The sequence below is a fragment of the Malurus melanocephalus genome, unplaced genomic scaffold (assembly GCF_030028575.1).
Source record: "Malurus melanocephalus ecotype Western Australia unplaced genomic scaffold, MMel_1.1 scaffold_354, whole genome shotgun sequence".
Classification (NCBI taxonomy): Eukaryota; Metazoa; Chordata; class Aves; order Passeriformes; family Maluridae; genus Malurus; species Malurus melanocephalus.
In genome coordinates this window covers 482,639-508,804 of record NW_026623586.1, presented here as the reverse complement: position 1 = coordinate 508,804, position 26,166 = coordinate 482,639, and the positions used below count along the sequence as shown (strand labels likewise).

The window sequence follows — 26,166 nt, the reverse complement described above, 5'->3', positions numbered from 1 at the left end:
GGTTGTTGTTGTTGTTTTTGTCTTTTTGTTTAAAACTGTGTTTGCTGGTCCCTTCTCTTCCTGTTAGGGCTTAGTGTGGGAGTGGGACAGTGGATCTCAGCCTGCTGGCCCTCAGCTCTCCCAGGGCAGGCTGAAGATTTTGCTTTTAGCTCAGGGATTCTGTCATCAGGTGGCACTGCCTATCAAACAGGCAAGTGCTGGAATTCCAGTGGCAGAAAAGCTCAGTCTGCAGAGCTTTCCAGGGTGGGATCATATAAAAAAGGTGACTCAACTTGGCCCTCAGGGTATGGGTTGATTTCCCTACCCATCCCATTGAGAAGGAAAAAACATCTCAGCAGAGCAACCTTTTCTAGAGTTACAGAGCAGAGATTCCTGTGGTGTCTCTTTCAAAATATTGTCAGTAACCGAGAATTAACCTGTTTTACAGTTAATAACAACTGTAAAACAGGTTAATTCTCTGTTACTGACAATATTTTGTAAATTATCAGGCTCTGTGGCTGCAAAGAGAACATTTGTGCCCCTAAAATAACCTGCCACAGCACAGGAATGTGATCCCTGTGCTGTTAAATAGTGAGGTTAATCCTTCACGTGGCTTTAACCTGCTCCCATTCTCCCAAAGTACTCCAGAGGGGCTCTGGGGCTGAGCCAGCCCCAAARAACATTCCCAGAGGACAGTTCAGATGCAGTCCCTGTTCTGGAAGGCTGGAAAATGAGATAATATGGATGTGSCAATTTGTTCTAGCTGGCCTCAGGGACAGAAAAGCTTTGTCACCATTCAGTTTCTTTACACAGATGTATCAGCTTATGTCCAAATAAAGGTATTTTGTGTAGGGTTAGAAATAAAAATCCTGTGAGGGTTTTTTTCCACCTCTTTTTCTTTCTGCCCACTCAAGTTCAATATTTTATTTTCTACCGTTTCTTACGTTTTTCTGAGACTCTGATGCTGGAGATATTCTATGAAAAATAGCACTATTATTATAATTTTCTTACTACAAAGATGGATTTGCCTTTGACCTGGACTACCTACATCTACCTTTTCAAATGACATTGGATTGGAAATGGGAAGAAAAGGGGATAGGGCAGAAAAAAAATCAAGCATTGACATATTTCAGACAAAACTTATTCCTTCAGAAATACATTGTGACATTTTGTTGACTGGGTTTTGAGAGAGAAAGTTGACTACACTGATGTTTGAATTTGGTGGTTAAAATGCCTTTAACAGARCTGTTTGCTTGGTTTTGTTGTTTTTCTTTTAGAGTCCTCAGTGAAAAAGCAGAAAAAGACATTCAGCCTCGAAGAAAAATCCAAATCTTCCAGGAAACGTGTCCACTATATGAAGTTTGCCAAAGGTAAGAGGAGTTTTGTTGTTTCATAAGCCGTGGCCAARATTAGAACAAGCCCTGCTCAAGGTGATCTGTTGCCTTCTGGAATCTAAATATGGCAAGTAAAACCTAGGTTTAGAAACACCCCCTGCAGCAACTTGCTTAAAGCTCTGATGCACTSTTCCTTTATGTTTTGGGGAATTTTGGATGATGTTGTGAATAAAACAATCCCTTAAGTGAAGGAGCTGAAAAAAGGAGCAGTGAATATCCCGAGGGGTCAGAGTGTGGGCAGGGATGGGAGCAGGAGGGAAAGGTGAGATGGGAGTGACTTAGGCATCTGCGTGGCACTATCCCCTGCAATCTGCAGTAACCCCTGCTCAGAGATCATGGGGATGAGATCAGGGAGCAGATTAAACCTGCACGAAGGAAGAGGAAAGCCCTCTTACATTGACCAGGTACTTGATGGGATAAATTAGGGCAGTGCTTGGTGGCCACAAAAACTCTATCAAGAACTCGTGGAGTTTATTAATTTCTTTCTGAGAGTGATATTATTTCAGTGGGCCCAGATTCTGGCCCTTGACAGTTGTTCAGTCCTGTCCCTGTTCCTCTGTTCCCCTTTCACACGGTGTGTGTGCCTGTTTCAGGACATGGATAGGATCAGTTTCCACTAATGGCTGATTTATTAAACTGCAAGCTCTGTGTAATGTTTTCTGACAGCAAATACCTCTGCTAAAACAGAGCTAATTGGTATCTGAATGGAGGCCTAATTTTCATATCGGGTTTGGGGATTTTTGGTGAAATAATTCAACCTTGAAGTCCAAGCTGTTAACATRAGCCTGCCACTTTATGACATTAAACAATTAAATTGGCTCAGGGCTTGCAAGTACAGAGGCCATGGCCTGTTTGAGATAGTAGCAAAGAGGATTTATTTTGATTTGGATTTAACCTTTTACTAAATATAGAGGAAAAAAAGAACTGTGTTTTGAGCATATAAAATACAGCTCAAGGCTTTCATATTTACAGTATCCCTGATTTGTTTGGTCACATTTCCACAAGGCAGCCTTCCATTTGCTTGTACCCTCTGTGGCCTGAAACAGGGGGAATTGTCCTTTTTCAGGGAAAGAGGAAAAGTTATTTGAGAAAGGTTCATGTTGTTGTGGCTCTTGTTATTGGAGTGCAGTCCTGCTTCCTTTCAGACTAAACAAGACAAGCTCACACAAAAGGGGGAGAAGGGAACAGCGACGGCACAAAAYGCGGCTTCCGCTCCCGGAGCTGCTGGAGGAGCAGCCACCCCTGGATCTGGGAAATAACACCCCAATCTCCCATTAAAACAGTTATTTGATTTCATCTCTTTTCTAAGAGTTGATCCACTGTGATGCTGCAGGAGATTGGGGCTGTCAGCTGAGTTGGTTTTCTGATCAGGAAGGAATGGGGGATACATCCAGGGGGATGCACGGAAAAGAAGCAGAGCCTAAAAACAGGAGCAGGAGGATTTTGAGGTGTCACATTCCAATTCTTGACCAAGGTAAAGCTGGAAATACCCCACAGTTTCACCCAGCTTGTTTGGACATGGCCATTTAAAGGCTGTCCAGTGAGGCACCAGGAGGCTGGGAAACACTGGCTCCTCTAGGCTGATGTGTCTGTTCACCCTCTGAGGGCAGTTAAGGATCCCAAGAAAAAGGTTGAATAGTCAGATTTGGGGATTTTTTTTTTGTTTTAGTTTTTTTTGTTTGTTTGTTTTGTTTTTGTTTGGTTGCTTTTTTTTGTTGTTTGGTTTGTGTTTATTTTGGCCACTACAATATTTATTTTTTGTTGTTTGGTTTGTGTTTATTTTGGCCACTACAATATTTATTTTGAATTCAATGATTTCACAATCAGAAAATCAAGTGATTTAAGACCCCAGCAGACTCTTAACGAGCAGACCTGTCTGGACTAATTCTGCTCCTTTCACTTCTGCTGATCTTTTAAAAAACAATTTTCTGACAGAAGCAGTGAGCAACAGCTCCTGTACTATGGAATTGTCTGAATTTTTCCTGTGTCTCTGAATTTCACATCACGCCCTTCTGCTTCCTCATCCCTTCTCCACATCTGATATCCAGCTTGTCACACAACAATCAGATGGGAATAATGGCCCTCCTGGAAATCTTTGTTTTACCCTTGAAATTGTTTTGAGTTGGAATAACCCAGTGTGTGGCAGAGGTTGAGRTTTTGCTTTTGAGAAGCAACATCAGGAATTGAAGAAAAGTCCCCACTGAGTAAAGATGGATTTTTTTTCATTGTGCAGAGGAGTTTTAACTCCCTCATTCTGTCAGAAATCAGGAATCCTCATGAGAATCCAAAGATCCCACATACACACATTTCCTCTCATATACCTTCATTTAGTTGCTTTAGCATTGAACCACAGAGTGGTTTGGGTTGGAAGGAACCTTAAAGCTCATCTCATTCCATGCCCCTGCCATAGGCAAGGATACCTTCCACTATCCCAGGTTGCTCCAAACCCCATCCAGCCTGGACTTCCTGATTTTTGTTCACCTCCCAAAGTAATTCCTCTCCCTCTGAAGGTCACAGATACCAAAATCCATCCTCAGATGTGAAGGTTTGGGGTTTTTTTTCCTCTCTTTACTTTTTCCAGGTAAGGATCTCTCATCACGCACTGAACAGGACCTGTCCTGCATTTTTGGGAGAMGACAGAAGAGTGCCAAGACCCAGGTACACAAGATTCTTCTTTCTCTTGTTTCCTTGTTTGTTATCCCTTATAACAAAATATCCAAATGTCCTTCTGCTGATGTGTTTTTTCTGCTTAAAGGGCTGTGCTTGAATTGTGAGGAAATAAGAGTAAATTTAATCCATGTTTTTGTGGATTATTGTATTGTGATGTAACTTCTTTGGAGTTAAGGAACTCCAGCTTTTTAATTTTGTGTTAGGAAATGTACTTCACAAAAGAGAATTTTGCTTCATTTGAAAGGCCAAAGGTTGGACTCAGTGCTSTKAAATGTSTTCTCCAACCTRAATGATTCTGTGAAAGATCCATAAATATCCAAAATAAAATTGGACATTCAGTAGCAACTGGGCAGTCTCCACAAACTGCCCTTGTTTTCACAAAAATTGGGAAAGGCTGAGCAGCTGCAAAGGATTCAGAGGTGGCCTGAGCACTGATAAATATTTAATGAGAAGACCTTTCCCCTGACTTTGTTTTATGAGATCAAGGTTTGGACCAACTTTTATTTTATTTATATGTTTATTAGCATTTTGCACTTGCAGAGCACAGACCTGCTCTGTCAGTGGATAAAATAACTATGACATGACCAACGTATTCTGAAAGGTCCTTTGGAAAAAAAATAACATCTGGAAAAGCACAAATGAGTAAATATATTGCAGGAATTGCTCTGTTGATTCAGAGTTCTTGGAAGTCTCATGTTTTGAGGGAAAGATGGGGCTTGAAATGGAGTGGAAATTTCTGGAATACCCTGTAGTGTTTGACACCTTGCTCTTTGTGCAGTACTCTTGGAAAATCTGGTGGAYCTTCACTGCAGGTCACCAGGAGCTGAAATAAGGATTTGGGAACTTCCAATGTGTGAGAGCTGTTGGAGCTCTCAAATGCTGTGGGTAAACTTGTACCAGTGTTGGGTAACACTCCTGATCACCTGAATATGCCATGGATCTGCTCCTTGGCTCCCTTGCTGTCAGAGCAGTGGGAAGCAGGAAAAACTGGGATTTAAAGCAATGGGATTTAAAGCAACTGGGATTTAAAGAAACTCAGCACTGCTGGGGTTGGGGGAGCAGATTTTGCCCACCCATGTGTCGTCTCAAGTCTCTCTGTATTTTCCATGTCTTTTCAAATTCAATGTTGGAAGGTTGTTTCTTCTGGGACTTTTTCCTGCAGAACATTTGCTGCTTTGTGGATAAACTCTGCAAATCACATGGATTTTATGAAGGGTGTCTTACGTTTGTGCATGTTTTCATCAATCCCTTGACAGATGCAGTGGTTGGCTGATGGCTACTGTGCAGATTTCCTGAAATGGTTCAAGCTTCTGACAGAAAAGTCACAGACTGTTCTCTCCTAAGCACCCAGATTTCCACATGCAAATGCAGGCAGGAGGGAACAGAATTTGGAGCTGCATTGTWGTCTTCTGGCTGCTGTCTGCTGCTGAGCAGCCACAGGCAGAGGAAACCAGAGGCAGCACAATTGCTTCCCCCAGCTCCCCCTTCTCCTTCTCTTCATGGATCAGAGATCTGTGGAGTTTGCACAGAACAAAAGTGCATTGCTCAGGCCCTCCAGCTCTGAGCAATTTCATTTCACTGCACCCATGAACTCTTATGATCCCTTTCCATCATGTTCCAGAGCCTGGGCCTTAAGGTGGCACACAGGGAAGTGCCCCAGAAGGCTTTGCAGGAATTTTCTGTRTTGGAATTCTGGTTTGAAATCCCCAAGCTCTGGGCATTTCCCCACTGTGCCACAGAGCTCATTCTCCTGGAACTGAGTTGTTGCTGTGTGGAGATGATACAGGAAGAGCCCTGGTGCCCAGCAGAGCCCTGGCTTTGCCTCCAGGTTATGGTAGGCTCCATTTCCTTTCAAATTCCATCTCCGGCAGCCCTGGGCTGGTTTCCCTGTTCTTAGGATAAGGATTTCCATGCTTCCATAGGAGCCAGAACTGCTCCTGTTGGTGAATCTGATTGCAGCTTCCCAGCTGTGCTTGCTGTGGAGATGATGCATGGAAATACCTCTGTTGGTCCTGGAGTTGGAGCAGTGGCCCCTGGAATCTCATGGATTTCACAAGAGCAAGGGCTGATGCTGCAGCTGGGTTGGGGCAGCCCAAGGGATCAATCCAGGCTGGGATGAAGGGATGGAKCAGCYCTGGGAGAAGGACATGGGGGTGATGGAGGGTGAGAGCTGGACATAACCCAGTCCACAAACCCCTATGTGCAGCAGGAGAGGGGGATTCTGCACAAGGAGGGTGTGGAGCTGCTGGAGAGAGTCCAGAGGAGGCCACCAGTGTGATCASAGGGATGGAGCAGCTCTGCTGTGAGGAAAGGCTGAGAGARCTGGGATTGTGCAGCCTRGAAGAGAGAAGTTTTGGAGTGGCCTAATTGTGGCCTTCTGGGGGCTGCAAGAAGGGTGGAGAGGGACTTGGGACAAGGGCCTGGAGGGAGAGGACAAGGGGGAATGGCTTCAAATTGACAGAGAGCAGGGTTAGATGGGATATTGGGAAGAAATGCTTTACTGTGAGGGTGGGGAGGCCCCTGGATCCCTGGAAGTGTCCAGGGCTGGGTTGGAYGGGGCTTGGAGCACCCTGGGGCTGTGAAAGGTGTCCCTGCCCATGGCAAGGGCTGGAATGGGATGATCTTTACAGTCCCTTCCAACCCAAACCATACCATGAGTGTACAGCTTGAGGTCGTATCTCTAAAGCTCCTTCTGAGGTCTCCTCTCTGTTCTCAGAGGTGCAGTTTGAGAAGTATTCAGCACACATTTCATTTTATCTACCAGCCCTCAACAGTGCTACCCTTCCCCTCTTGACCTTTTGACAGAGATTTTCAGCTTAATTATTTTTTCCCTTATTTCTGCTTGTTCCAATCTGGGATSAGATTGGAAAACCAGAAAAACTTGGGTATAACTTCATGGGAGGGTGCAGAAACTGCTGTTCATAGAATCAAAGAGTTGCTGAGATTGGAGGAGACTTGGAGGTCTCCACATCGGTCACYGTGCTCAGACTGGGGTCAGCTGTGGCAGCTTCTTCAGGAGTTGGTCCAGARTTTTGATTACTGGCCTTCCTTCAAGCCTCCAGTTTAAGCCTGTGACAAATTTCCCTGGATGGATGAAAGAGGAGGAGAAAAGCAGAGCAGATCAAAGAATCATGGAATTGTTAAGGTTGGAAAAGACCTTTACAATCTTCAACTCCAAGTTTGTTCACCACTRAACCACATCCTCAGGTGCTGTTGCCACATGTTTCTTGTGATGATGACTCCTCCACTTCCCTGAGCAGCCTGTTCCCGTGCTAGACAACCCTTTCTATGAAGAAATATTTCCTAAACCAAATCTAAACCTCCCTGCTGTTGCACTAGGTCTGGCTGTTTGCTGGTGTCACACCAAGCTGCCTTTGGAGGTTGGGAAAAGGTAGGAAAAAATCAAAACACWGGGAATTCCATCTGTGCTTATGGTCCAAGAGGCATCAGTGGAAGGCCTTGAGGCTCAGTGATGGTCCAGCAAGATAATCCTGGCTCTTCTGAAGTGCTTGTCAAAAATCTGTCACCCCTGAACTGCTGCTCTCATAGACAGGGTATTGACAGATCAGATTTGTCACTATGCCCATTAGTCCTGTCCACTCTTTCCAGTGTGGTCATTAGCAATGATTTGATGATCCTGACCTGTGCAGCAGCATTTGGCAGGAGATGCTCTGTATGAGCTCCACCTGAGCTGTCTYACCTGTGGGGCTGATCTCAAACTCGATTTTTACCTGTCCCACTGGCCAAGGGCTYATCTGGAAATGGATCCTTTCCCTTGTTTCACACCAGCTCTGCTGCAGTAAGTGGGGAATGTTGAAGCTTGGATTATCTGCCTTATCAAAGGAAGAGGGAGTTGGCCAGAGGATTGTAAAGATTGCAAAAGAGGGGAATTGCAAAGGATGTGGAAGGAAATGCTGTTTGCCCCTAGGGGTCGAAAGGAGTTTCTCTAGAAGTAATAAAACCAAGATACTGTTGGTTTGTTGATTCTGGGATGTGTTRCTAATCAGAGGCACTTGCAACCTTTAATTCTCCTGAATGTTGAACATAAGAATCCTTCTTTTAAAATTATTTTTGATAAATCATGTGTCCAACTCAAACCTCCTTAATAAACTACACAGGGACCTTTGTTTAAAACAAAAAAAAAAAAATACAAGTCAAAAAAATCGAGGTGGGGAAGAAAACAATGGCTGGGCTTCAGAGTGGACCTAAATTGAAAACGTCTGCAGTTTTTCCCAGGGAGAACAAGTGATCGAAAATATTGAATTGTAATTATGATGCTCTCTGGAGACCTGCAGCAAGGACCTGTTTTGCAGGGTAAGATCTGCCAGACTTGTTTTTTGCCCCCACTTTCCCTGTGATTTTCTCACTTGCTTAGGAACACTGGGAGCTGGGGAGACAGAAAAACAAATTCCATTAGTTCCTATCTGGTTGAACTTCCTGGAACCCCCACTATTTTTTTTGCTTCTCAGAATTTCCTTCCTCCATCCAGCTGTGTTTCCTGATGAAGCCTTATCACTGGAGAAAATGCTCCTGAGTGAGGCTGAGGATTTGGGAATGAGTTGCAGACGGTCCCAACTTGGTTGCTGAACAACATGATTCTGGCACTGATTTCGCTCTGGGGGCTGGGGGAGTAGCTCTGATTTGCTCCAACCCTGTTGGAGATGCATAAAAAAMCCGAGTGTTTTGCATCCATCTCACATCCATGGCTCAGGCCATTCCATGAGTAATCTGCTTCCTCCAAATTTGTGTAACTTGGATGTAAACCTGCGTAAGTTCCCTTCAAGTACCCAATCCAAGTAGCCCGAAAGTCTCAGGCTCGCAGTGATTTCTTCCTTGTTAGGCATTAGAAATGGAACTGTCCACCCCTGTTGCTTTTTCTCTTTTTTTTTTTTTTAATCAGGAAATTGTCTTCTGACACATTTTGCAGAACTTCCTCAACTGACTTGTATTTCCCAGCACTTATCAGAAAAGCATGTTGGCTAATCTTAAGGGACATAGCTGAAAATCCATTAAAGTCTGGCTCTGCCATGGGGCTCCCTGAAGCTGTGGGTGAACTGATACCATTCCCTGCACCTCAACTTTCTCCCTGCAAAAATACCAATCATGACATTGGTGTTTGTGAGGTTTCACAATTGTGACTTTTAGGCAAGTTGCAAATTTAATCTTAGAGGAGTTTTTTACCTGTGACCAAATCTGTTGCAAGGCTGGCACATAAATTAATTTGCTGCTCCCTTTTTTGGCAATGCTGGGAAAGAAAAAAAACCTGCAGAAGAGAAAAATGAGTTACAAATTAACACAGATTTTTCACCGTTCTGCTTTGGAGACCACAGTTAGCATGAGGTATTTGAGACTGAGAAGCAGAACAGAAAAAAAAAAAAAAAAAAAAAAANGGAGACCACAGTTAGCATGAGGTATTTGAGACTGAGGAGAAGCAGAAAAAAAAAAGACATCAAAAACCTGGAGAGAGTCCAAAAGGATTTAGTAAAATGGGAGACAGGGTTAGAGGGCATGTCCTAGAAGGGGAGAGTGGAGGAACTGGATACATTCATCCCAGAAAAGAGGCAGAAAAAGATGACCTCTCTGCCTATAAATATCTGGGGGTCGCAGGGAGGGAGGGGCAGAGGAAGGGAAGGGACAGTAATCAGAGTAGGCAAAAGCCAGGAATGGGACTGGGGGGTGAGAACTTCAATTAGAAAAAGGAAGACACACACTTACTCTTCAGCAGGCTTCCTCACAGTGATGTCAGCAGGGCACTGGAGGAGTCTCCTGAGGGAAATCCCAGCTCCTCAGTGAGTGATGCTGAGAAAAAAGATGAATTTAACACTTTTAGACCCATTGAGATGGGCAGAGATGGATTCATTGAAGGCAAATATCTCCCAAAAGTCATTCTGTGAACAGCTCTGGTACTAAAGTTGGATTCCTGTGGTTGTGTTGAATTTGGTTCTGTGTGGCTGAAAGAGAGGAGCTCCTGCTGGAATCTTAGATCAATGTYAGTGGATCTGTTGGCCTTCCCTGTCCAATCATTATATAATTTAGGGTCTTAATATCTTTGAAATCTCTGCTACTTTGACCAGCATGTTTTACTTGCTTCAGAATTTGAGTGTGAAGTGGTAAAAAAGGAGGAATGAATGGTCTTGAGATGGGGCAGGGGAGGTTCAGCTGAGATAGGAGGAAAAAAAATTGCTCCCTGTGAGGGTGGTGAGATCTGGAAGAGATTTCCCAGAGAAACTGTGGCTGTCCCATCCCTGGAAGTGTCCCAGGCCAGGTTGGACGGGGCTTGGAGAAACTTGGGATGGTGGAAGGTGCTCACCCATGGCAGGGGGTGGGATGGGGAATGGGCAGGGAATGGGATGATCCTTCAGGTCCCTCCCAACCCACACCAGTCTGGGATTATTATCAAGGGATTTATTCTGTAGTACTGCAGTACTTCTTTGGCCTCTCCAGTTCTGTTCTGCACCCCACCATGGGCTCTTGAGCCAGAAGGGTCAAAAATAAGAAAAAACCAACCCAAAACCAGAATCTGCCAGCAGTGAACAGTGCAAAGCCTTTGTTAGTTCTTGAGGAACCATTGGGATGGGCTGGTGACACGAACTCCCAAGGAGGACAATGTTACAATACAGCTGAAGGGCTGAATCAAAGAGCAGAATGGTTTGGGTTGGAAAGGACCTTAAAGCTCCAGTTCCAAATCCTTGCACAGGTGGTACAAGGAGAGCAAATCTGGCAGCAGAGAGCAGTGCAAAGTGAATCTGAAGCCCTGTTGCTTTTTGCAACATCCTRTASAGCAATTCAGAAAATKAATTAGGCTYGAGGTGTTAATTTGGGCCATATTYTTATTMTTTCTCTGTGCAGATGAGATTGTTTCAGGAACACCAGGAAGAATTCCTTCACCCAGCATTCTATCCTAGCTGTGTTTTTGATAAAAAGGAGGAAGAGCAAAGTATTGATGTTTTGTTGCCTCTTCTATAAGCACCTTGTTAATCAACTGGAGGATAAATTATTGCTGTTCAGATATCAGCAGAGAGGGAGAGGAGAAGATATCTCCCAATCTGGAGGGAAAGGTACATTTTCTTCCTCTCTTCATTGGAGAAGAGTCTTGCCTCCACATTTGTTCCTTGGGGGGGTTGTTAAGGAACAGAAACAAAACTGGGGAGGGAGCTGTTTTTGATTTATCTTCTCTGTTTCCCTTTTGGTCACTTGCAGAGGCTTAAAGAGCCGAGTTGGCTTTAATGTGTTACCATTAGAGACCAGGCATTAGCTGGAATAACCCATCCTGCCTCACAGTGAAAAATATCCCTTGATTGGCTAATTAATCAGTCAAAGGGGAATGACATGGCCCTCGGCTTGAGGGACTCTGCTGCACAGGTAAACAGGTCATTGATAAATGGTTTACCCACAAATTCATATATCAAGAAAACTTAGTCATTTTTTAACTACATTTGGTGTGAAAGCTGTGCTGTGTCTTTTGGTGGTGGATTTTTGCTGCCTTTGCTTTTTCTTTGCATTGTGGGAGCTTTTAGGATGTGGAAGTTTTGAAGAGGAAAAGGCCAATCAGAACTTTGTCACGACTGGTGTTCTTCTGTTTTCAGAATTGGAAAAAGAAAACTAATTTTTTTTTTCCCGCTCCCAAAAAGAGGGAAATCATTGTTGTGCCTTTGTGTTGGAATTGAGTGGGTCTGAAATTAGGATGGCTCAATGGCTTTTGTAATTTAAATATCCTGAGGTTCCTCAGTTGGTCCTATCCAGTCCTCAGGCACTGCATGGACAAAAAATAGAGCCATAAATGGGTCTGATGAAATAATTGGGGGAAATCTTTGGAGTAAGATGCAGGACTGTGTTGGTAAAAGGCTTTAACTGACCTGATTTCCTACTGGCTTTGGCATCCCTGTGCTGGACCTTTCATCTGTATRTTTTGTAACACCTTGTCCTGCAAAGGTGGTTCCCCAGTGGGATTCTTCACTGGGTTTTAAAGGAAAAAAGAGTGGAGAAAAAATAAAAGGGGAGGGAGGAAATCCAGTTCCAAATTAAATTGCATAAAAATATGATCTATAAACACTGTTATCCATGGGGGAAATAGGGTTAAAAGCCATGGAATCGTGTAAGGAACCACAAAACAATGTTTGGCATAGYTGCTTAACTGGRTGCTCAAAACAGATCCTAATTGTGYGTTTTTTCTTGAAATTTTTGKCTTTGTTTCTTTTTCTTGTCTCTTTTTAACTGTGTATACTGAGAGAAAATAACACACCAGTACCTAAGGATAGGGGGTTGGCTAATAGGGAATAAACCTCACCTTATTTTGTGTAATCCCTTCTTCCAAGCAGCCTTGCCATGGGCCTGAGCTTTACAGACCAGCCTTGTTTTGTTTTTCCTTTTAAAAATATTTGTCTGATCAAAGACCTTTCCTTAAAAAAAAAAAAAAAATTCCAGTGCAGCAGTTCAAAACAAGGAAAAGTACCTTTTTTTTGATCCTATCATAACAGGATTTGTATATGGAAGTGTGAACTAAGCAGGTGGCTTCCTGTTGATTTTTAAGCCAGGTGGACAAATTCTTGATGATGAGTCGCTCTCCCTGCCTGCCCTGCTTTCCTTGGGGCAGGAATCTGCTTGTTCCTGGGCTGGAGGAGTGGGATTTGGGCTGACATCTTGGAGGAATAATTCTGCTGTGGGAATGAGAGGGAAACCGCAGCTTGTTCTCTCTCAGGAATCAGGGAATATAATATTTTTGTTACCTTCAAGGTGGCAGCTGGCTCTGCTCAAACAGCCTGCAGAGGGACTGGCTGTTCACAGCAATCTGATTTTTGCTGACTTAGTGGCATTAAAGGGTGTCTAACCTTCCTCCAAAGGGTGTCTTCTGATTTTTGGCTCATCAAACTGGTTATGAAACTGCTGCTTGGTTCAGATGGGTTAAACAAACCAGAAGCTGGAGCAAAAGAAATGATTCAGCCTGAGAAAGTGCTTAAAATCTAAAGAAACAAGCTTTTCCACTTCCARTCCAGTATTTCAGCTTCTCTGCTGGATTGTTCTTTCTTCAGCTGTGAATATTTGTTTTTTTAACTCTCCAGTCTGGGGAAATATCTGGTGCTAGAGAGTGACTTGGTGGTAAAGCTCCCCACCAGTGTCCAGACTGTTCCCTCCTCTGTCTGAGTGCCCTCCTGCTGCTTGACAYGTGTACAAATGTGGCCATTTAGACTTAATTTGGGCTTATTTTCTCAGAATTAAGACAAAATTAAGAAATCCAGTGTCTGTTTTTCACTGCATCTGCAGCCTCACTCTGCAAACCAGCATCAACCTGTGTGTGTTTCCTGTGAAGAGTTATGGTGTTGCCATATAGAGAGAGGGACAAATGTGACAGAAGTGCTGATTAATGTCACTCATTTAACTATCTGTTAATAACTGCTTGTATCCCTCAGCTGAGGAAAGAGGAAAAGGATGATGGGGAACACAATCATGCAGGGGATGGTTGGTGCCTTCTGTGCTTTGTTGCCTTCTGTCAGYTTTAAAATGATGTGTCCCTGGTCAGGACCTCGGTGAGGAGGAGTTGCTGTTCTCCATCTCGGAATGCTCCGTGGGAAGGGCCTCAGATTTGGTGTTAAGGAGGAATATTGTCCAATTTTGGTTTGTTGAGCGAGCAGAGCAAGGAAGCAAGGGGCATGTTAGAATGGATCCAGSGAGAATCACGAGGATGCTCCAAGGGTGGAGCCCCTCTGCTCTGGAGCCAGGCTGGGAGAGCTGGGGGTGCTCACCTGGAGAAGRGAAGGATCCAGGGAGAGCTCAGAGCCCCTTCCAGGGCCTAAAGGGGCTCCAGGAGAGCTGGAGAGGGACTGGGGACAAGGGATGGAGGGACAGGACATAGGGAATGGCTTCAAACTGCCAGAGGGCAGGGATGGATGGGATATTGGGAAGGAATTGTTCCCTGAGGGGTGGGGAGGCCCTGGCACAGGGTGCCCAGAGAAGCTGTGGCTGCCCCTGGATCCCTGGAAGTGTCCAAGGCCAGGCTGGAYRGGGCTTRAAACAGCCTGGGACAGTGGAAGKTGTCCCTGCCTRTGGCCAGRGCTGGAACTGGATGTTTTCAAGGTCCTTTCCCACCCAAACCATTCCATGATAACTGAAATCAGCCACAGAAAAGGCAACCTGGGGAAACTCAAGCAAACCTGGGTTTTGCTGAGTTGGAAAGACTTCGGATACTCTACTGAACAGATTCCAAAATTTYCATGCATGCAGCAGGGTCTGAACTCTTCCCTGCACGAGATTAAGAGACGTGAATCTGTCTGTTGTGTACAGTTTGTTCCTTCTCTCCTTGGGGACAGTTGTTTGTCCCCTCAGTGTTTGGATTTGCAGATTCAGTGTTGCAAACCCAGTGGGTGCTGGCGAGGACAGACTGGAGGCTGGTCTGGTTTTGGAGCAGGAGATGCTGCTGTCTGTGATCAGTTATTCCTCAAGAATTTTGTTGTAGCCTGGGATGGACCTCCAGAAGGTTCTGCCTCGATGATGCTGGTGGAAAATGCTGGATCCAGAATTGCCAGGGTGGTTTGGTGGCCACCTTGTAATTATCTCAGCTTTGTTGGATGAACTTTGAGCTCCCACGAAAAATCAGGATTTGACCATGGATAGTAGAGGGTGAGAAGTGTGGCTCTCCACAGCATTCAAAATACTGTTTTTTGTTGTTCCTGGTTTACTGGGGTTTATTTTAAATAATTTTAAAAGCCTTTTTCCAAGTGCTGGGATGTGTTTTTGACAGCAGAATCCAACTCAGCTCAGGGTAACACTGATCCTTGTCACCTGTGTGGTACGGGTTGTTTTTTAACAAATGAAGGGAAGATCAAAAATATTGCCTGCCCTAAAATCCTGTTTTCCAGAATATTGAAGAATTTAAATGTCACTCAGTGCTTCAATACTTGAAAGAAAATTATTTATTCTCAATACTTTTTTACAAAGAAATATCTAAGCTTGGGAGTAGAAGAAAGTTTCTGTAGCACAAGGTAGTGAAAGGCTAATGCTAATTAGGAAATGTTTTCTAGTTGACAGAAAATACAATTTCTTTTTTGTAAAATTTAAAAAAAAATTTAATTTTAGATTGTCAGCTTGTGTGTTTTCCTATAAATATTTGTAGTTAGAAAATCAGTAATTGCTCCAAACATCTTGCTGTGGTTAAGTGCAAGCTTGAAGGTGCTTTTTTATTATTATTCATTAAACCACTATATCTCATAATGGAGTAAAAAAATCTTAGATAAGGAAAGAAAATCAAGCAATTTTATTTATTATTTCAGGTAACCCTTTATTTATGTATTTATTCTTTGATGTCTCATAATATGGATATGGTGTTTATATTTAGTGGAGAAAAAGAAGAACGGTTTAAGTGAATAAGCAGAAAGTTTTTGTTGGTTCTTTCTAACTCTCATCTACTGCTTTAACTCTTAACAGTACTGAAAAAGCACCAAACACTCCAAGTGCCTGGAAAAGTTCTTAGGTTTAGTAAAATATCTGTAAAGTCCTCTGGGTATCAGTGGATATGGAATTTCTCTCCTACTACTAGTGGATAAAGCCATTAAGAAATTTGATATGAAATATATCAAAGACAACATCCCAAATTCTGTCTTGGTGCATTTTGGGGCTGCTGACTCTGTGTCCCTGCTGTCACATCCAAGCAAAAGCTGTTTCCTCCAACAATTCCCAAATTATTTCAGAGCTTCAAATCTTTATTGACTTGGCTGGCTCAGCTCATCCCAGTATCAACCCCCTAATCAGTTYGTAAACACCACATTTAGCTTGGTGGGTTATTAAGTTTTCTAAATATCCTCCTTTTCTGAGAACTCAATCTGTGCAGTGATGGCACCAGTTCAATACCCCAGTTGTTCCATGAAGACCACCATAATTTATAAATTATATAAATGATATAAATTGCATAAACCTCCTGGTGCTGCTCAGCTCCCATCTGGGGCAGTGATATAACAAAACACGTGACTCTCAAATTATCCCATTCTCAAACTTCTGCCSCCTAAAAATGTTTCTTCTCCTGAATTAAAGAGTGAGTGTTCTTAGGGGAGTGATTCAGGGTTGGCCAAAGTGATCTAAATCCARCCTTTTAATGTATGTGACTGTGCTGGTGCTGGGAGCTTAAGCATTCATTTACATTTCATCTGAAGAGCAGTGAGAATGCTGGGCCAAGCTTGGAGGTGATGAGAGAAAATTGGGTAATCCTACACGTCAGCAAGTGGCTGGAAGAGGAAGTTTTTTGTTGGAACTTGCAAACTGAGAGGGCACAACGTCCCTATTTTAACTTCTGCCTTGCTAAGCCTCTGATTAATCACTGYTTTTGGACTCCTTTCTCCCAGCCCCTGTGGATTTGGAAGATGTGATTTGTCTGCAGTGGATCCCAGGAATGTGGCTCAGGTGAGGCTCAGCCGGGCTTTATTCAGGGCTCTCTGATTCCCTTTCACTGCCTGCTGTGCTGCCTTGGGTCAAATCTCCATCCCAATTTCCCAACCACCRAATCTGGGGATGATTCACATATCCCACACAAGTGGTATCATCCTAATTTATGTTGTATGCGGTTGTCCACGAAGTGCATTGAAATATTGAGGTGATAATTGAGAATTCTGCAGTGCAAAATGTTTCACCCAGGTTTCTCCCAATGGTTATTTTTGGAAAAGCTGTTGCAAGTGCWCTGTGCGTGCTTCCCTGTTTAGCTTTTGAACTTTACAGCCACGGTGCCCATATTGTGGTTTTAAGACATTGCAACTTAATTAAACTTTCAGAGAGTCCTGGAGCGTGACTGTCTCCAGCTTTCCTGAAATCCCTGCAAAAGCAGGGCTGTTTACATAAAATCTGGATTCCAGGGGGGTGCTGTGCTCCAGAGCATCACCTGAGGGCACAACCAAGGGCAGGGCTGTAACCCTGGAGATTGGTGGATCTTGGGAAGCTGAGGTCAGGCCAGAAGTGCTGTAATATCTCACCTGCAGAAGTGTTTGGGTCAGGTGGAGCAGCAGCCCTTGTTTTGACAGCCAGGATTTGGTGTTTCCCTCGTGCTGCTGATTCACTCCATCTTCTCATTCCAGCAAACCCCCTCTGCCCCGGCCTTCCCACCCGGAGCACCGCAGGCTCGGGTTTATTTTCCCAACAGCGGGGTCGGGTTTTTTCCCTTTTTTAAATAAGCCTGCTGTTTGTCAGTTACCAAACGGCAAAGGAATGCTGTGTGTAGCAACTGGGATGGATCAGATCCAAAGGCAGGGAGCGTGGCCCGTTCCTTTTTCCGGCGTTGTCGTAGGGAAATGGGTGTCTCCAAGAGACGCCCAGCGGCAGAGCCCTCAATCCCTCCACAGCAGCCCCGGCTTGGGGGCTCTGATTTGAGCACTTGCTCCTGGAAAATAGAGCTTTGTCACTCCTGGCAACCGGCTGGACAAAAACACTGATAACAATAAAGGGCTCCCTGCCCAGTCCAGGGTTGCTCTCGCTTTCTGGGAATCTTCCAGGGTAGAGGAGATGCTGCCCCTCTGCTTTAACCCCCAGCGGCGTGGCAAAACTCACAGTGGGTTTGTAGGGCTCCCAAACACCTTCTGGACCTCCACAGACCTAAAGCCTTGCAGAACCTGTTCCAATCACAGAATTATGAGTCGTGGAACTCCTTTCTCTCCTGTATCCAGCAGATGAAAGTGCCCTTCGCCTTCACAGAGTGGCTGAAGGGATGGGAGCTGCTCACCTTCCCTTCCTTCTTGGGAAGCAGGAAAAAAATAATCTCAAGTTCATGTCAGGCAAGAAGAGATTAGAATTTTGCCATGACATCTGTAAAGCACTTTTCATATTTAACTTTCCAAGAAGCTTTTATGGTTAAAAGTTTTGGACTGAAAGCTGCAAAACTCTTTTGTCCCAATTAGTAATCAATTTTTCTGGAACCCAGATTGTCAGGCTGGAGGGAGAATTCTGTGTTTTCCTGGGTCTGAAGTCCTTGAAAGAAAACCTGAGRTGTTCCCAAGGGGTTTGATACCTCTTAAGTGCCCTGACACACAATCACCTTCAGGGTGTCATGCAGGAGGCACCCACTTGGCTGCTTCTTTTGTCCTTCAGGGTATCTTGTTGCTTGGAGATGTGCTGATCCTGATGGATTCAAGGCAATATTCTCCAGTTGTTTCAGAGTTAAGCTAAATGCCTGCAGGAGAGGGAGATTAATCCCAGCTGAGAGGTTAAATATAGTGATGTAACCTTTGAGAAGCAGGGGAAGAGAAAAGCCCCAGTGAAGGGCCATTTAACCTGCTTAAGGTGTGACCTGTGCCTTTGAGGGTCACCTGTTCCATTAGATATGATGATTTGAGACTCCAGATATAACGTTTCCACTAAATATTAAATATTTGTTTTGAGCTTTAGGAACAAAGCTCCTGGTTTATAGTCATATATTGSGAATATATAAAAGCTTTATGTTATTTTCTTTTCCATATAGATACTTAGGCAAAGCAATATGCTTTGGACAGTTTCTGGCTTGTATTTTTCATAAACCAGAATCACAGAACAGTTTGGGTTGGAAGGGACCTTAAAAATMATTTTGTTCCAACCCCCTGCCATGGGCTGRCTCCCATTTTTGGTGCTCCTRAAAGGATTCAGTCCCAGAACATGGCTAGGACCTCAAGGAACATWGGAAAAGGACCATGTGTACAGAAATTATTCTGTAAATTAATGCCACTTCCTAATTTTTCCTTAGCTAAATGATCTTTCTGYCATTCTGATTGCTTTCCTTTCCCAACTTCTGCAAATAAAAACACCTTYCTGTAGGAGATCCAAGCAGAAATCCTTCTTAAGGCAGGAGCTTTATATGTCCTGGAATTTATAGGCACCTTTTCCCCAGYGTGCAGCTCTGAATTGGTACCTGGTTCTTATTTCAGAGGGCATATTATTCACTTTTCTCCAATATTTGGGAAAGCAGGACATGCTGTTCATTTGAAAATCATACCAGCTCCTTTATCACTGCCAGTCACAGTCAGCAACGCTGCATTCCCGGCTTGACACGAAGGAGGAGGTTTGCCCTGAATAAATAGAGGAGATAAATGGTCTTTCTGTTCCTCAGAGGAATTTGGGCCACTTCTCAAACTTGGTGCCAGGAGTACAGTAGCAGAGTGGCATGGTTAAAGTTAATTGCCCTCAGATTTTAGTTAAAAGTCTAACTAGCTTGTCAGCTTTGAATTTATATTTTCACAGTTCACTAGGGAGTGATAATAGGGAGGCTTTGATGTAGCTGCCTGTTTTTTGCTTTGTACGAAATGCTCCCAAGTYTAGTAAATAAACTTTCATTGAGAGGGGGGCAGGATTGACAGCTTTGAGCCAACCAGAAAAATCATTGCTGTCCCCTCASCGAGGGGCAGAGGGGCAGCAGGACATTGGAGCTGCATGGCTGGGATGATAAAGGAGATTTTCGTGGAGCAGTGTGCTGAGCTCTCTAAGAAACAGTTCATCAGAGATTTGTTAATTAGGTGTCACTGGAGACTTGCTGAAACAGTGAAGCTGCGATGCACAAAGCACTGCCTAATTAACTCTTTAACAGCCTTGGAATACATTTGCTAATTCCCTCCACCAGGGAAACTGAGGARTGCTGGATTAATTCCCTGCGGCTGCCCATGGCTGTCCTGGGCAGTGTTTGAAAGAATGGAGATGTGAGACTGATTCAGAGCTGGTAGCAGGCTTCTAAACCATGAAAAATCTCTCTAGATTAATTGGTTAGAAAGATGGTTGTTCTTTCTCACTTTACCTGGAACCAAAGTCTCTTATCCTTTTTTTTTCTTCTTCTTTTTTCTAAAATTTATTATGACTCTTGTACCCCTGCCTTTTAGGCAGCTGAGAGGGACCCAAGCTGTTCAGTCACCTTTCAAGTACAGAAGCAAAAAGCATGCAATTAAAGGAATTAAAAGGATTTGCTACATCTTATTCTAATATTATTATTCAATATTGCCTAATAATGTCACTCAGACGTGGTGAGCTCTAGCACAGGGTGCCCAGAGCAGCTGTGGCTGGAAGTGTCCAAGGCCAGATTGGATGAGGCTTGGAACAGCCTGGGATAGTGGAAGGTRTCCCTGCCCAGGGTATGGGGTTGGAACTGGATAATTTTTAAAGTCCATTTCAACCCAAACCATTCTGGGATTCTGTTATTGGTTACCTTTCACAACATTCTTGGGGTTGATGCCTCCCAGGCACCTGTTCTTTGGTTGAAGGGCAGATTGACTTCCAGAAATTTGAGTGCTCCCCCCTAATTCTTGTTAAAACCATWCTTGRAYACTTTTAAAGCATTYTAATATARYTTTAATCCTTTCACATYAAATGAGAAGGAATAACTTATTCTCCTTTACCTGTTTCACCAGTTGAAGTACGAACAAACCATTGAGCTTTTTGAAAACAAGATTTTCTTGGCTCTGCAGCCAGTTGTGCTTTCCTGGGTGGATAAATTCCACTGCCAGAATCTTTCTTCCACAAAGACCTTGTCTCAGTGGGCTGCTCTTTTTTGGAATCTGTTCTTGAGCTGCTCTTTTCACTGCAGGTGGTTCTGCAGAGCGAGCTGGCTGCGTTGGGCCATGGAGATAAACTTGTGCCTTTGTGCCTGAGCTTACACAAGCACAGATCACCTGCTGGCCAGCAGGAATGTGGTCTGATCTCGTTCTGGCTGACCCCAGTRAAAATGGGAACTTGCATTGCCAAAACTATTGGAGCATCCAGTGGCTCCAAGGAGTCCAACAGGCTGCAGACAGGTTTGAACCGTCTGAGTGGGAAGGGACTTTCTGTTTTGCAAGCCCTGCAACGTTGATTTCAGCACCTCCCTGGCTGGGGCAGGAGTAATGTCAGCTCCTGGAGGAACAGCTGTGGCTCTGTCTGAAGGACAAGTTGGGGTTTGTCCACTCTGAACTGGAAATTATAAAACTGAAAATGTTATTGCCTTCAGAAAATCCTTAAAGGAGCATTTGAKGAAAAGAATTCCATTTGTAAGGTAAACATTGAAATAGTCACTTGTGGAAAGCCATTATTGGTTTAACAGTTATGGAATCACAGGATGGTTTGGGTTGGAAGGGACCTTAAAGATCACCCAKTTCCACCCCTGCCTYGGTCAGGGACATCTTCCATTATCCCAATTTGCTCCAAGCCCTGTCCAGCCTGGCCTTGRRCACTTCCAGGGATCCAGGRGCAGCCACARCTTCTCTGGGCACCCTGTGCCAGGGCCTCCCCACCCTCACAGGGAAGAATTTCTTCCCAGTATTTAATCTAAACCTAATATCTGATTTAAACCATGACATATAAAGGATGGCTTTGTAAGTTTCAATGCAAGCTGAAATATGTGTTGATATTTAACATTTTAACTTCTCTATATTTGAACTTCTTTTCCCCTCTGTTTGTTTGACACAGTCAAACAATCCAATGTAAATTTCTTCCAATTAATTTTCAGGAAAGTATATGTTGGAGTTTTGGTTGAAGTCAAAATTCTGAAATGTTTTACAGTTACTGCCTCATGTCATGAACACTATTTCTGAAATTATTTGTTTGGGGGGGAGGATGTTGCCCTTGGGTTTTTATGGCAAAGTTTTRAAAGACATGTCTCTGATGTCTTTAAACAGTTTACATCTGTGCCTTTGGGCAGTCTTCAAAAAAAATTGAATAAATACAATCCTAGAATTATGGAATGGTTTGGATTGAWGGGACCTTAAAGCTCCTCAGGTTCCACCCCCTTGCCATGGGTGGGGACACCTCCCACAATCCCAGGTTGTTCAGGGCTTCATCAAGCTGGACCTTGGACACCAATTTAAAAAAAAAATCTATCAAATTTTTTKGGGATTTTCCCTTCATACGACACATTAGGATGTCATACAAGCAGTGTTTAAGCTGCCATGAGAATTTCAGTGTTTGTGCATCCAAAAGGCTGGAATTGCACATTCCAGAAAAGGATTTTGGGCTGGCTGTGCTGGAGTTGGTTGAGCGGATCAGGCCATGTCTCCTAAAGGCCTTTATACAATGCTCTTCTTGTACAGTCAGAAGTTTAAGGTTTATTTCATCCTTTTTCTTCTCTCTATAATGCCACTTCTCCACGTATTGTACTGAACCTCATTCAGATACCAATTTGTGTAAGAAAAAAGAAAAAAAAACGAAACAAAAAAAGCCCCYGGAAATGCTGAATCTGAGATTGATCGTGTAACTCGACTCGCTCCAACCCTACAATGAGATTATTTAGACAATCATAATTGTTAATTACATAATTATGTACTGTTCATTTCTCTGGAAATGGCACTCACATAATGAACAGCTATTCAGTATTTTTTTTTTTCATTTAGGGTGTGCCCTTGGTCTTTATGTACTACATGCAATTCAAATGCTGCTCAGAGGACAGGGTTGGGAATATTCTTGCTGAGAATTTGGGAATATTCTTTCTGTGTTGTTTACTGCAGTTGTATCTACATCCTTTCTTTTCAATCTTGTCTGTCAGGTCTGGGGATGGTGTCAGGTACTTGTAGAGGACAGTTTGTTAAATCCCGAAGAACAAATCAAAATTTGGAGTCCTCTAAGCAGGGAGAATTTCTCTCTCATCTGTTCCACTCCTCACAGCATTGCTGTAGGTGGAGAGGACATAATCCCAACCTTCTGATGGACAACAGAGCTCCAAAGCTGTATGTTCTATTAGTAAACTAAAAAAATAAAAACAAACCAAAACACCTCAGTAAAAGTTTACTAGGTTTTTTTTTGTTTGTTTGTTTTATTTTATTTTAAATGTTTTGCTTTTAAACTGGAAGGATTGTCCTTGGCCAAGTAATGGTTCCATGAAATACCCTGGCCTGTTGTAGGAAACAGCACACAGCAGGATCTTGTCTTAGGAAGGAATTTGGATGCAGCTGTTCCACAAGACAGTATAGATATTGACTGATTTTTGGTTTGCATGTTGAGGTGGCTGAGACCTCAGTGCTTTCTGTTTTCATGTTGCTTCAAATGTTTGAGTTTGGGCCCAAATTCACACATCTGGAGCTGGAAGGTTTTGTTTTCAYTACCAGTCTCTGGTGACATAACTGAAGTAGTAAAGAAAAGACAGTTTCTGATGTCAGCCCTGCTGTTTGCTGTTCCTTTGTCATACATGGGAATACTTTTCTTATCCTTCCATATATTCCTGGATTAAAGGAATAAGCATTATTTCAGGTGATATTATTCATAACAGCACAGTGCAAAGTTATTGTTTTATTAGAGAGGCAAATTATACCTCAGGGAAATATGCTGGTCACATCACCTTGCACTTAGAAGGCTGTTCCATATCCAGCATATCTGCAAACAAAACAGACAAATTTAGATTTTTTTTTCCCTATTGGATTTCATTTGTTTGATGTATTGACACTTCTGCCTTTTCTGGGAGGGGTTACAGTTCCTAAGATCAGTATTCAGCTTGCTCACTAGGGAAGGGATATAAATACCTGGCTGGGAGCTCAGCTTTTGGAGTTGTGCTATTAATCCCTGCCATCCATCAGGGATGCTGCTGATGGATGTCACCTTGTGCRCAGTGCAGGTGACAAAATGGAACACGAAGGCTTTCCATGCAATGTTTCCTATAAAAATACCAGCTGGTATTTTTAGAGCCCTTTGGCTCCCTGAGTGGAAGCGATGTCCTTGTGTGTGTAAAGCACAGTCCTGGTGCTTGTGTGTGCCTGGAAGTGCTTGTGAGCACAAATACACAGCTTGTGCCTGGCTGGCATGGTTTATTAATCAGATCCAACTGATTGCACTCATTGGGAATTCCCTGTGAACGCTTCAAAGTGCTCCATGCATGGATTTGGCTGGCTGGTGTGTGATTCCTGGTGTGTTCTGTGTTCTCATGGGGCTGGAAGGCTTCTGGAGCCTGCAGAGTGTCTCGTTTGGGGTGAATGAAGGTGCTCAGGTGGGAGAGTGGTGAGACTCTGGGAGCTGGTGGAATATCACAGGGTGGGCAGGAGGAAAGGGGGAATTCTGCCCCTCTGCCCAGCTCAGTGAGACCCCACCTGCAGAGCTGCCTCCACATCTGGGGTCCTCAGCTTGAGCAGGACATGGAGCTGCTGGAACAAATCCAGAGGAGGAGTCAAGGTGATCAGAGGGATGGAGCAGCTCTGCTGGGAAGAAAGGCTGAGGATATTTGGATTGCTCAGCTTGGAGAAGAAAGGCCTTCAGGGTCAAGATTGAGAGAGATTTTGCACAAGGACTTGGAGGGACAGGACAAGGGAGAATGGCTTCCCACTGCCAGAGGGTAGGGATAGGTGGGATATTGGGAAGAAATTCTTTGCTGTGAGGGTGATGAGACCCTGGCACAGGTTTCCCAGAGAAGCTGTGGCTGCCCCAGGATCCCTGGAAGCATTCAAGGCTAGTTTGGACAGGGCTTGGAGCAACCTGGGAGCTTGGAAGGTGTTTCTGCCCATGGCAGGGAGGAACCAAATGGTTTTTAAAGGCCCTTCTAGCCCAATCCATTTTGGGATTCTGGGATTTGGAAGAAGGACAGCTTGGGAAGGCAGCAGTTTGCTTGATGCACTTGGGTTACAAAGACAAAAGTGTCAGTGTGTGCTTGCTCAGTGATCTCTTCACACTCCAATTTCAATGGTACAACCCAAACCTTTTTCCACTTTCCCACCTTCCCCACAATTCAAGCTTTAATATGATGCTTTCCTTTAATATAAAAGGAAATGTTTTCCTTTAATATAAAACATGCCACAGTGGCAATGTAGCAATCATGCAGAGTTTAGACCTTGCTGAAATACCTCCAAATATCCATGTTTGTGGTGCAGAAACCATTTACGTGTTATTTCTGTGGAATATTTGATGAGTAGCAGCGGGAGGAGTATTTATAGGTCTGGTGAAAGTTTCTTGTGCCAKGGTGTAAAACCACCAATAATTGATCATATTATGAGATACTTATCCATTGTGTCACATTCCTGTGCCAAACCTTATCCTTTCCTYCTCTTTTCCAACTCTCCAGCCTGAACTCTTGTTTTTGGGGTAGATCAGGGCAGAAAACTAAAGCTTTGTGTTTCTTGGAGAKCTGTTAAATTTACTCCTGGAGAGGCAGGAGCTGCCCAGGTTTTCTCCCCTTCAGATACACGTTATCACACATTAACTTATCTTGATTAATTYTGCACCAGATATGGGAGCAGTTCCYTGGAGTTCTTGTGAAAATGAGAGGGACCTGCTATCTCCCCATCATCCTCCCTCGGCGTCAGAGTGTCTGTCTCTGGCATGACTGGGAGCCAAGGGAAATTGCTTGACATCACTTCAATTTCTGAATCCCTCAGCAGCGGGAGTTTGGCACTGGGAAGGTGAATTCCARAGCCAGTTTTATCCATTGGATGGTGCAGATCATGTTGACACAYTTCCTTTGCTGCTTGTACTAAATCCTCCAGGAAGACTTCCCCAGGTGAAGTCTCAGCAGTTTGAAAAGTTCATTATTTTCTTTTTTTTTYYCCCTGTTTCCTTCTTTTATTGGCAGAGATGGGCAGCTGCACCCTCCTGTCTAAACATCAAATTGTGATTCTGGTCACTGTAAGACAGGAGATCCAGGAGATTCTCTTCTGCATAATACAAGCAATTCATCAACTTTGTACAGAAAGTCACATTTCCAAGCCATGATTTCAGTATCATATCCAGGTAATAGGTCTGCATGTCTTCAAGACAGAATTTATTAAAATATGACACTTTTGGCTCATTTTAGTTGCTGGAAACCTTCTTCAAGAAAAAAAAAAAAAATTCAAATAGCCTACTTTCTCCTGGGGAAACTTTCTTCTGAATTGAGTGTGAAATGCTTTTTTTTTTTTTTATTCAGAAAATCTATTTCAGATGTGTTTCAGACTTTTGCTTTGATCCACAAACAAGTTGCCAATCAGCCTATTGAAATTTGCTTTTCCAAAGGAGACCAAAAGAAGAAGAAAAAAAAGAAATGTTGTAGGAAGTTCATGCCGAGTTTTGTTTCTTCAGACACCACCTCAAAGCYACTTTGCCAAACAGATTCCCCCTGAAATGGCTTGGTGTCTGTCTTTTTGTCTCTTCTTTTTTATTTTTTTTTGGGCTTTTCATTTTTGTTGTTCTTTGACAAGATTATCTCAGCAGTGTCAGAAAGGACCTGACTTACCCAAAACAGCAGCAGTAACGAAATCCAGCCTCTGATCCGGGT

The 26,166-nt window shown here is 43.5% G+C and overlaps 1 protein-coding gene across 1 annotated transcript in view; it reads left to right on the top strand.

Annotated features, from left to right (window-relative positions):
* The window catches only part of PINX1 (PIN2 (TERF1) interacting telomerase inhibitor 1), a 61,964-nt gene that overhangs the window by 9,930 nt on the left and 25,868 nt on the right, over positions 1-26,166 (top strand). Inside the window, exons 5-6 of the mRNA XM_057378333.1 lie at positions 1,257-1,349; positions 3,955-4,031. Coding sequence (XP_057234316.1) covers positions 1,257-1,349; positions 3,955-4,031 — 170 coding nt within the window. The remainder of the gene's footprint in view (positions 1-1,256; positions 1,350-3,954; positions 4,032-26,166) is intronic.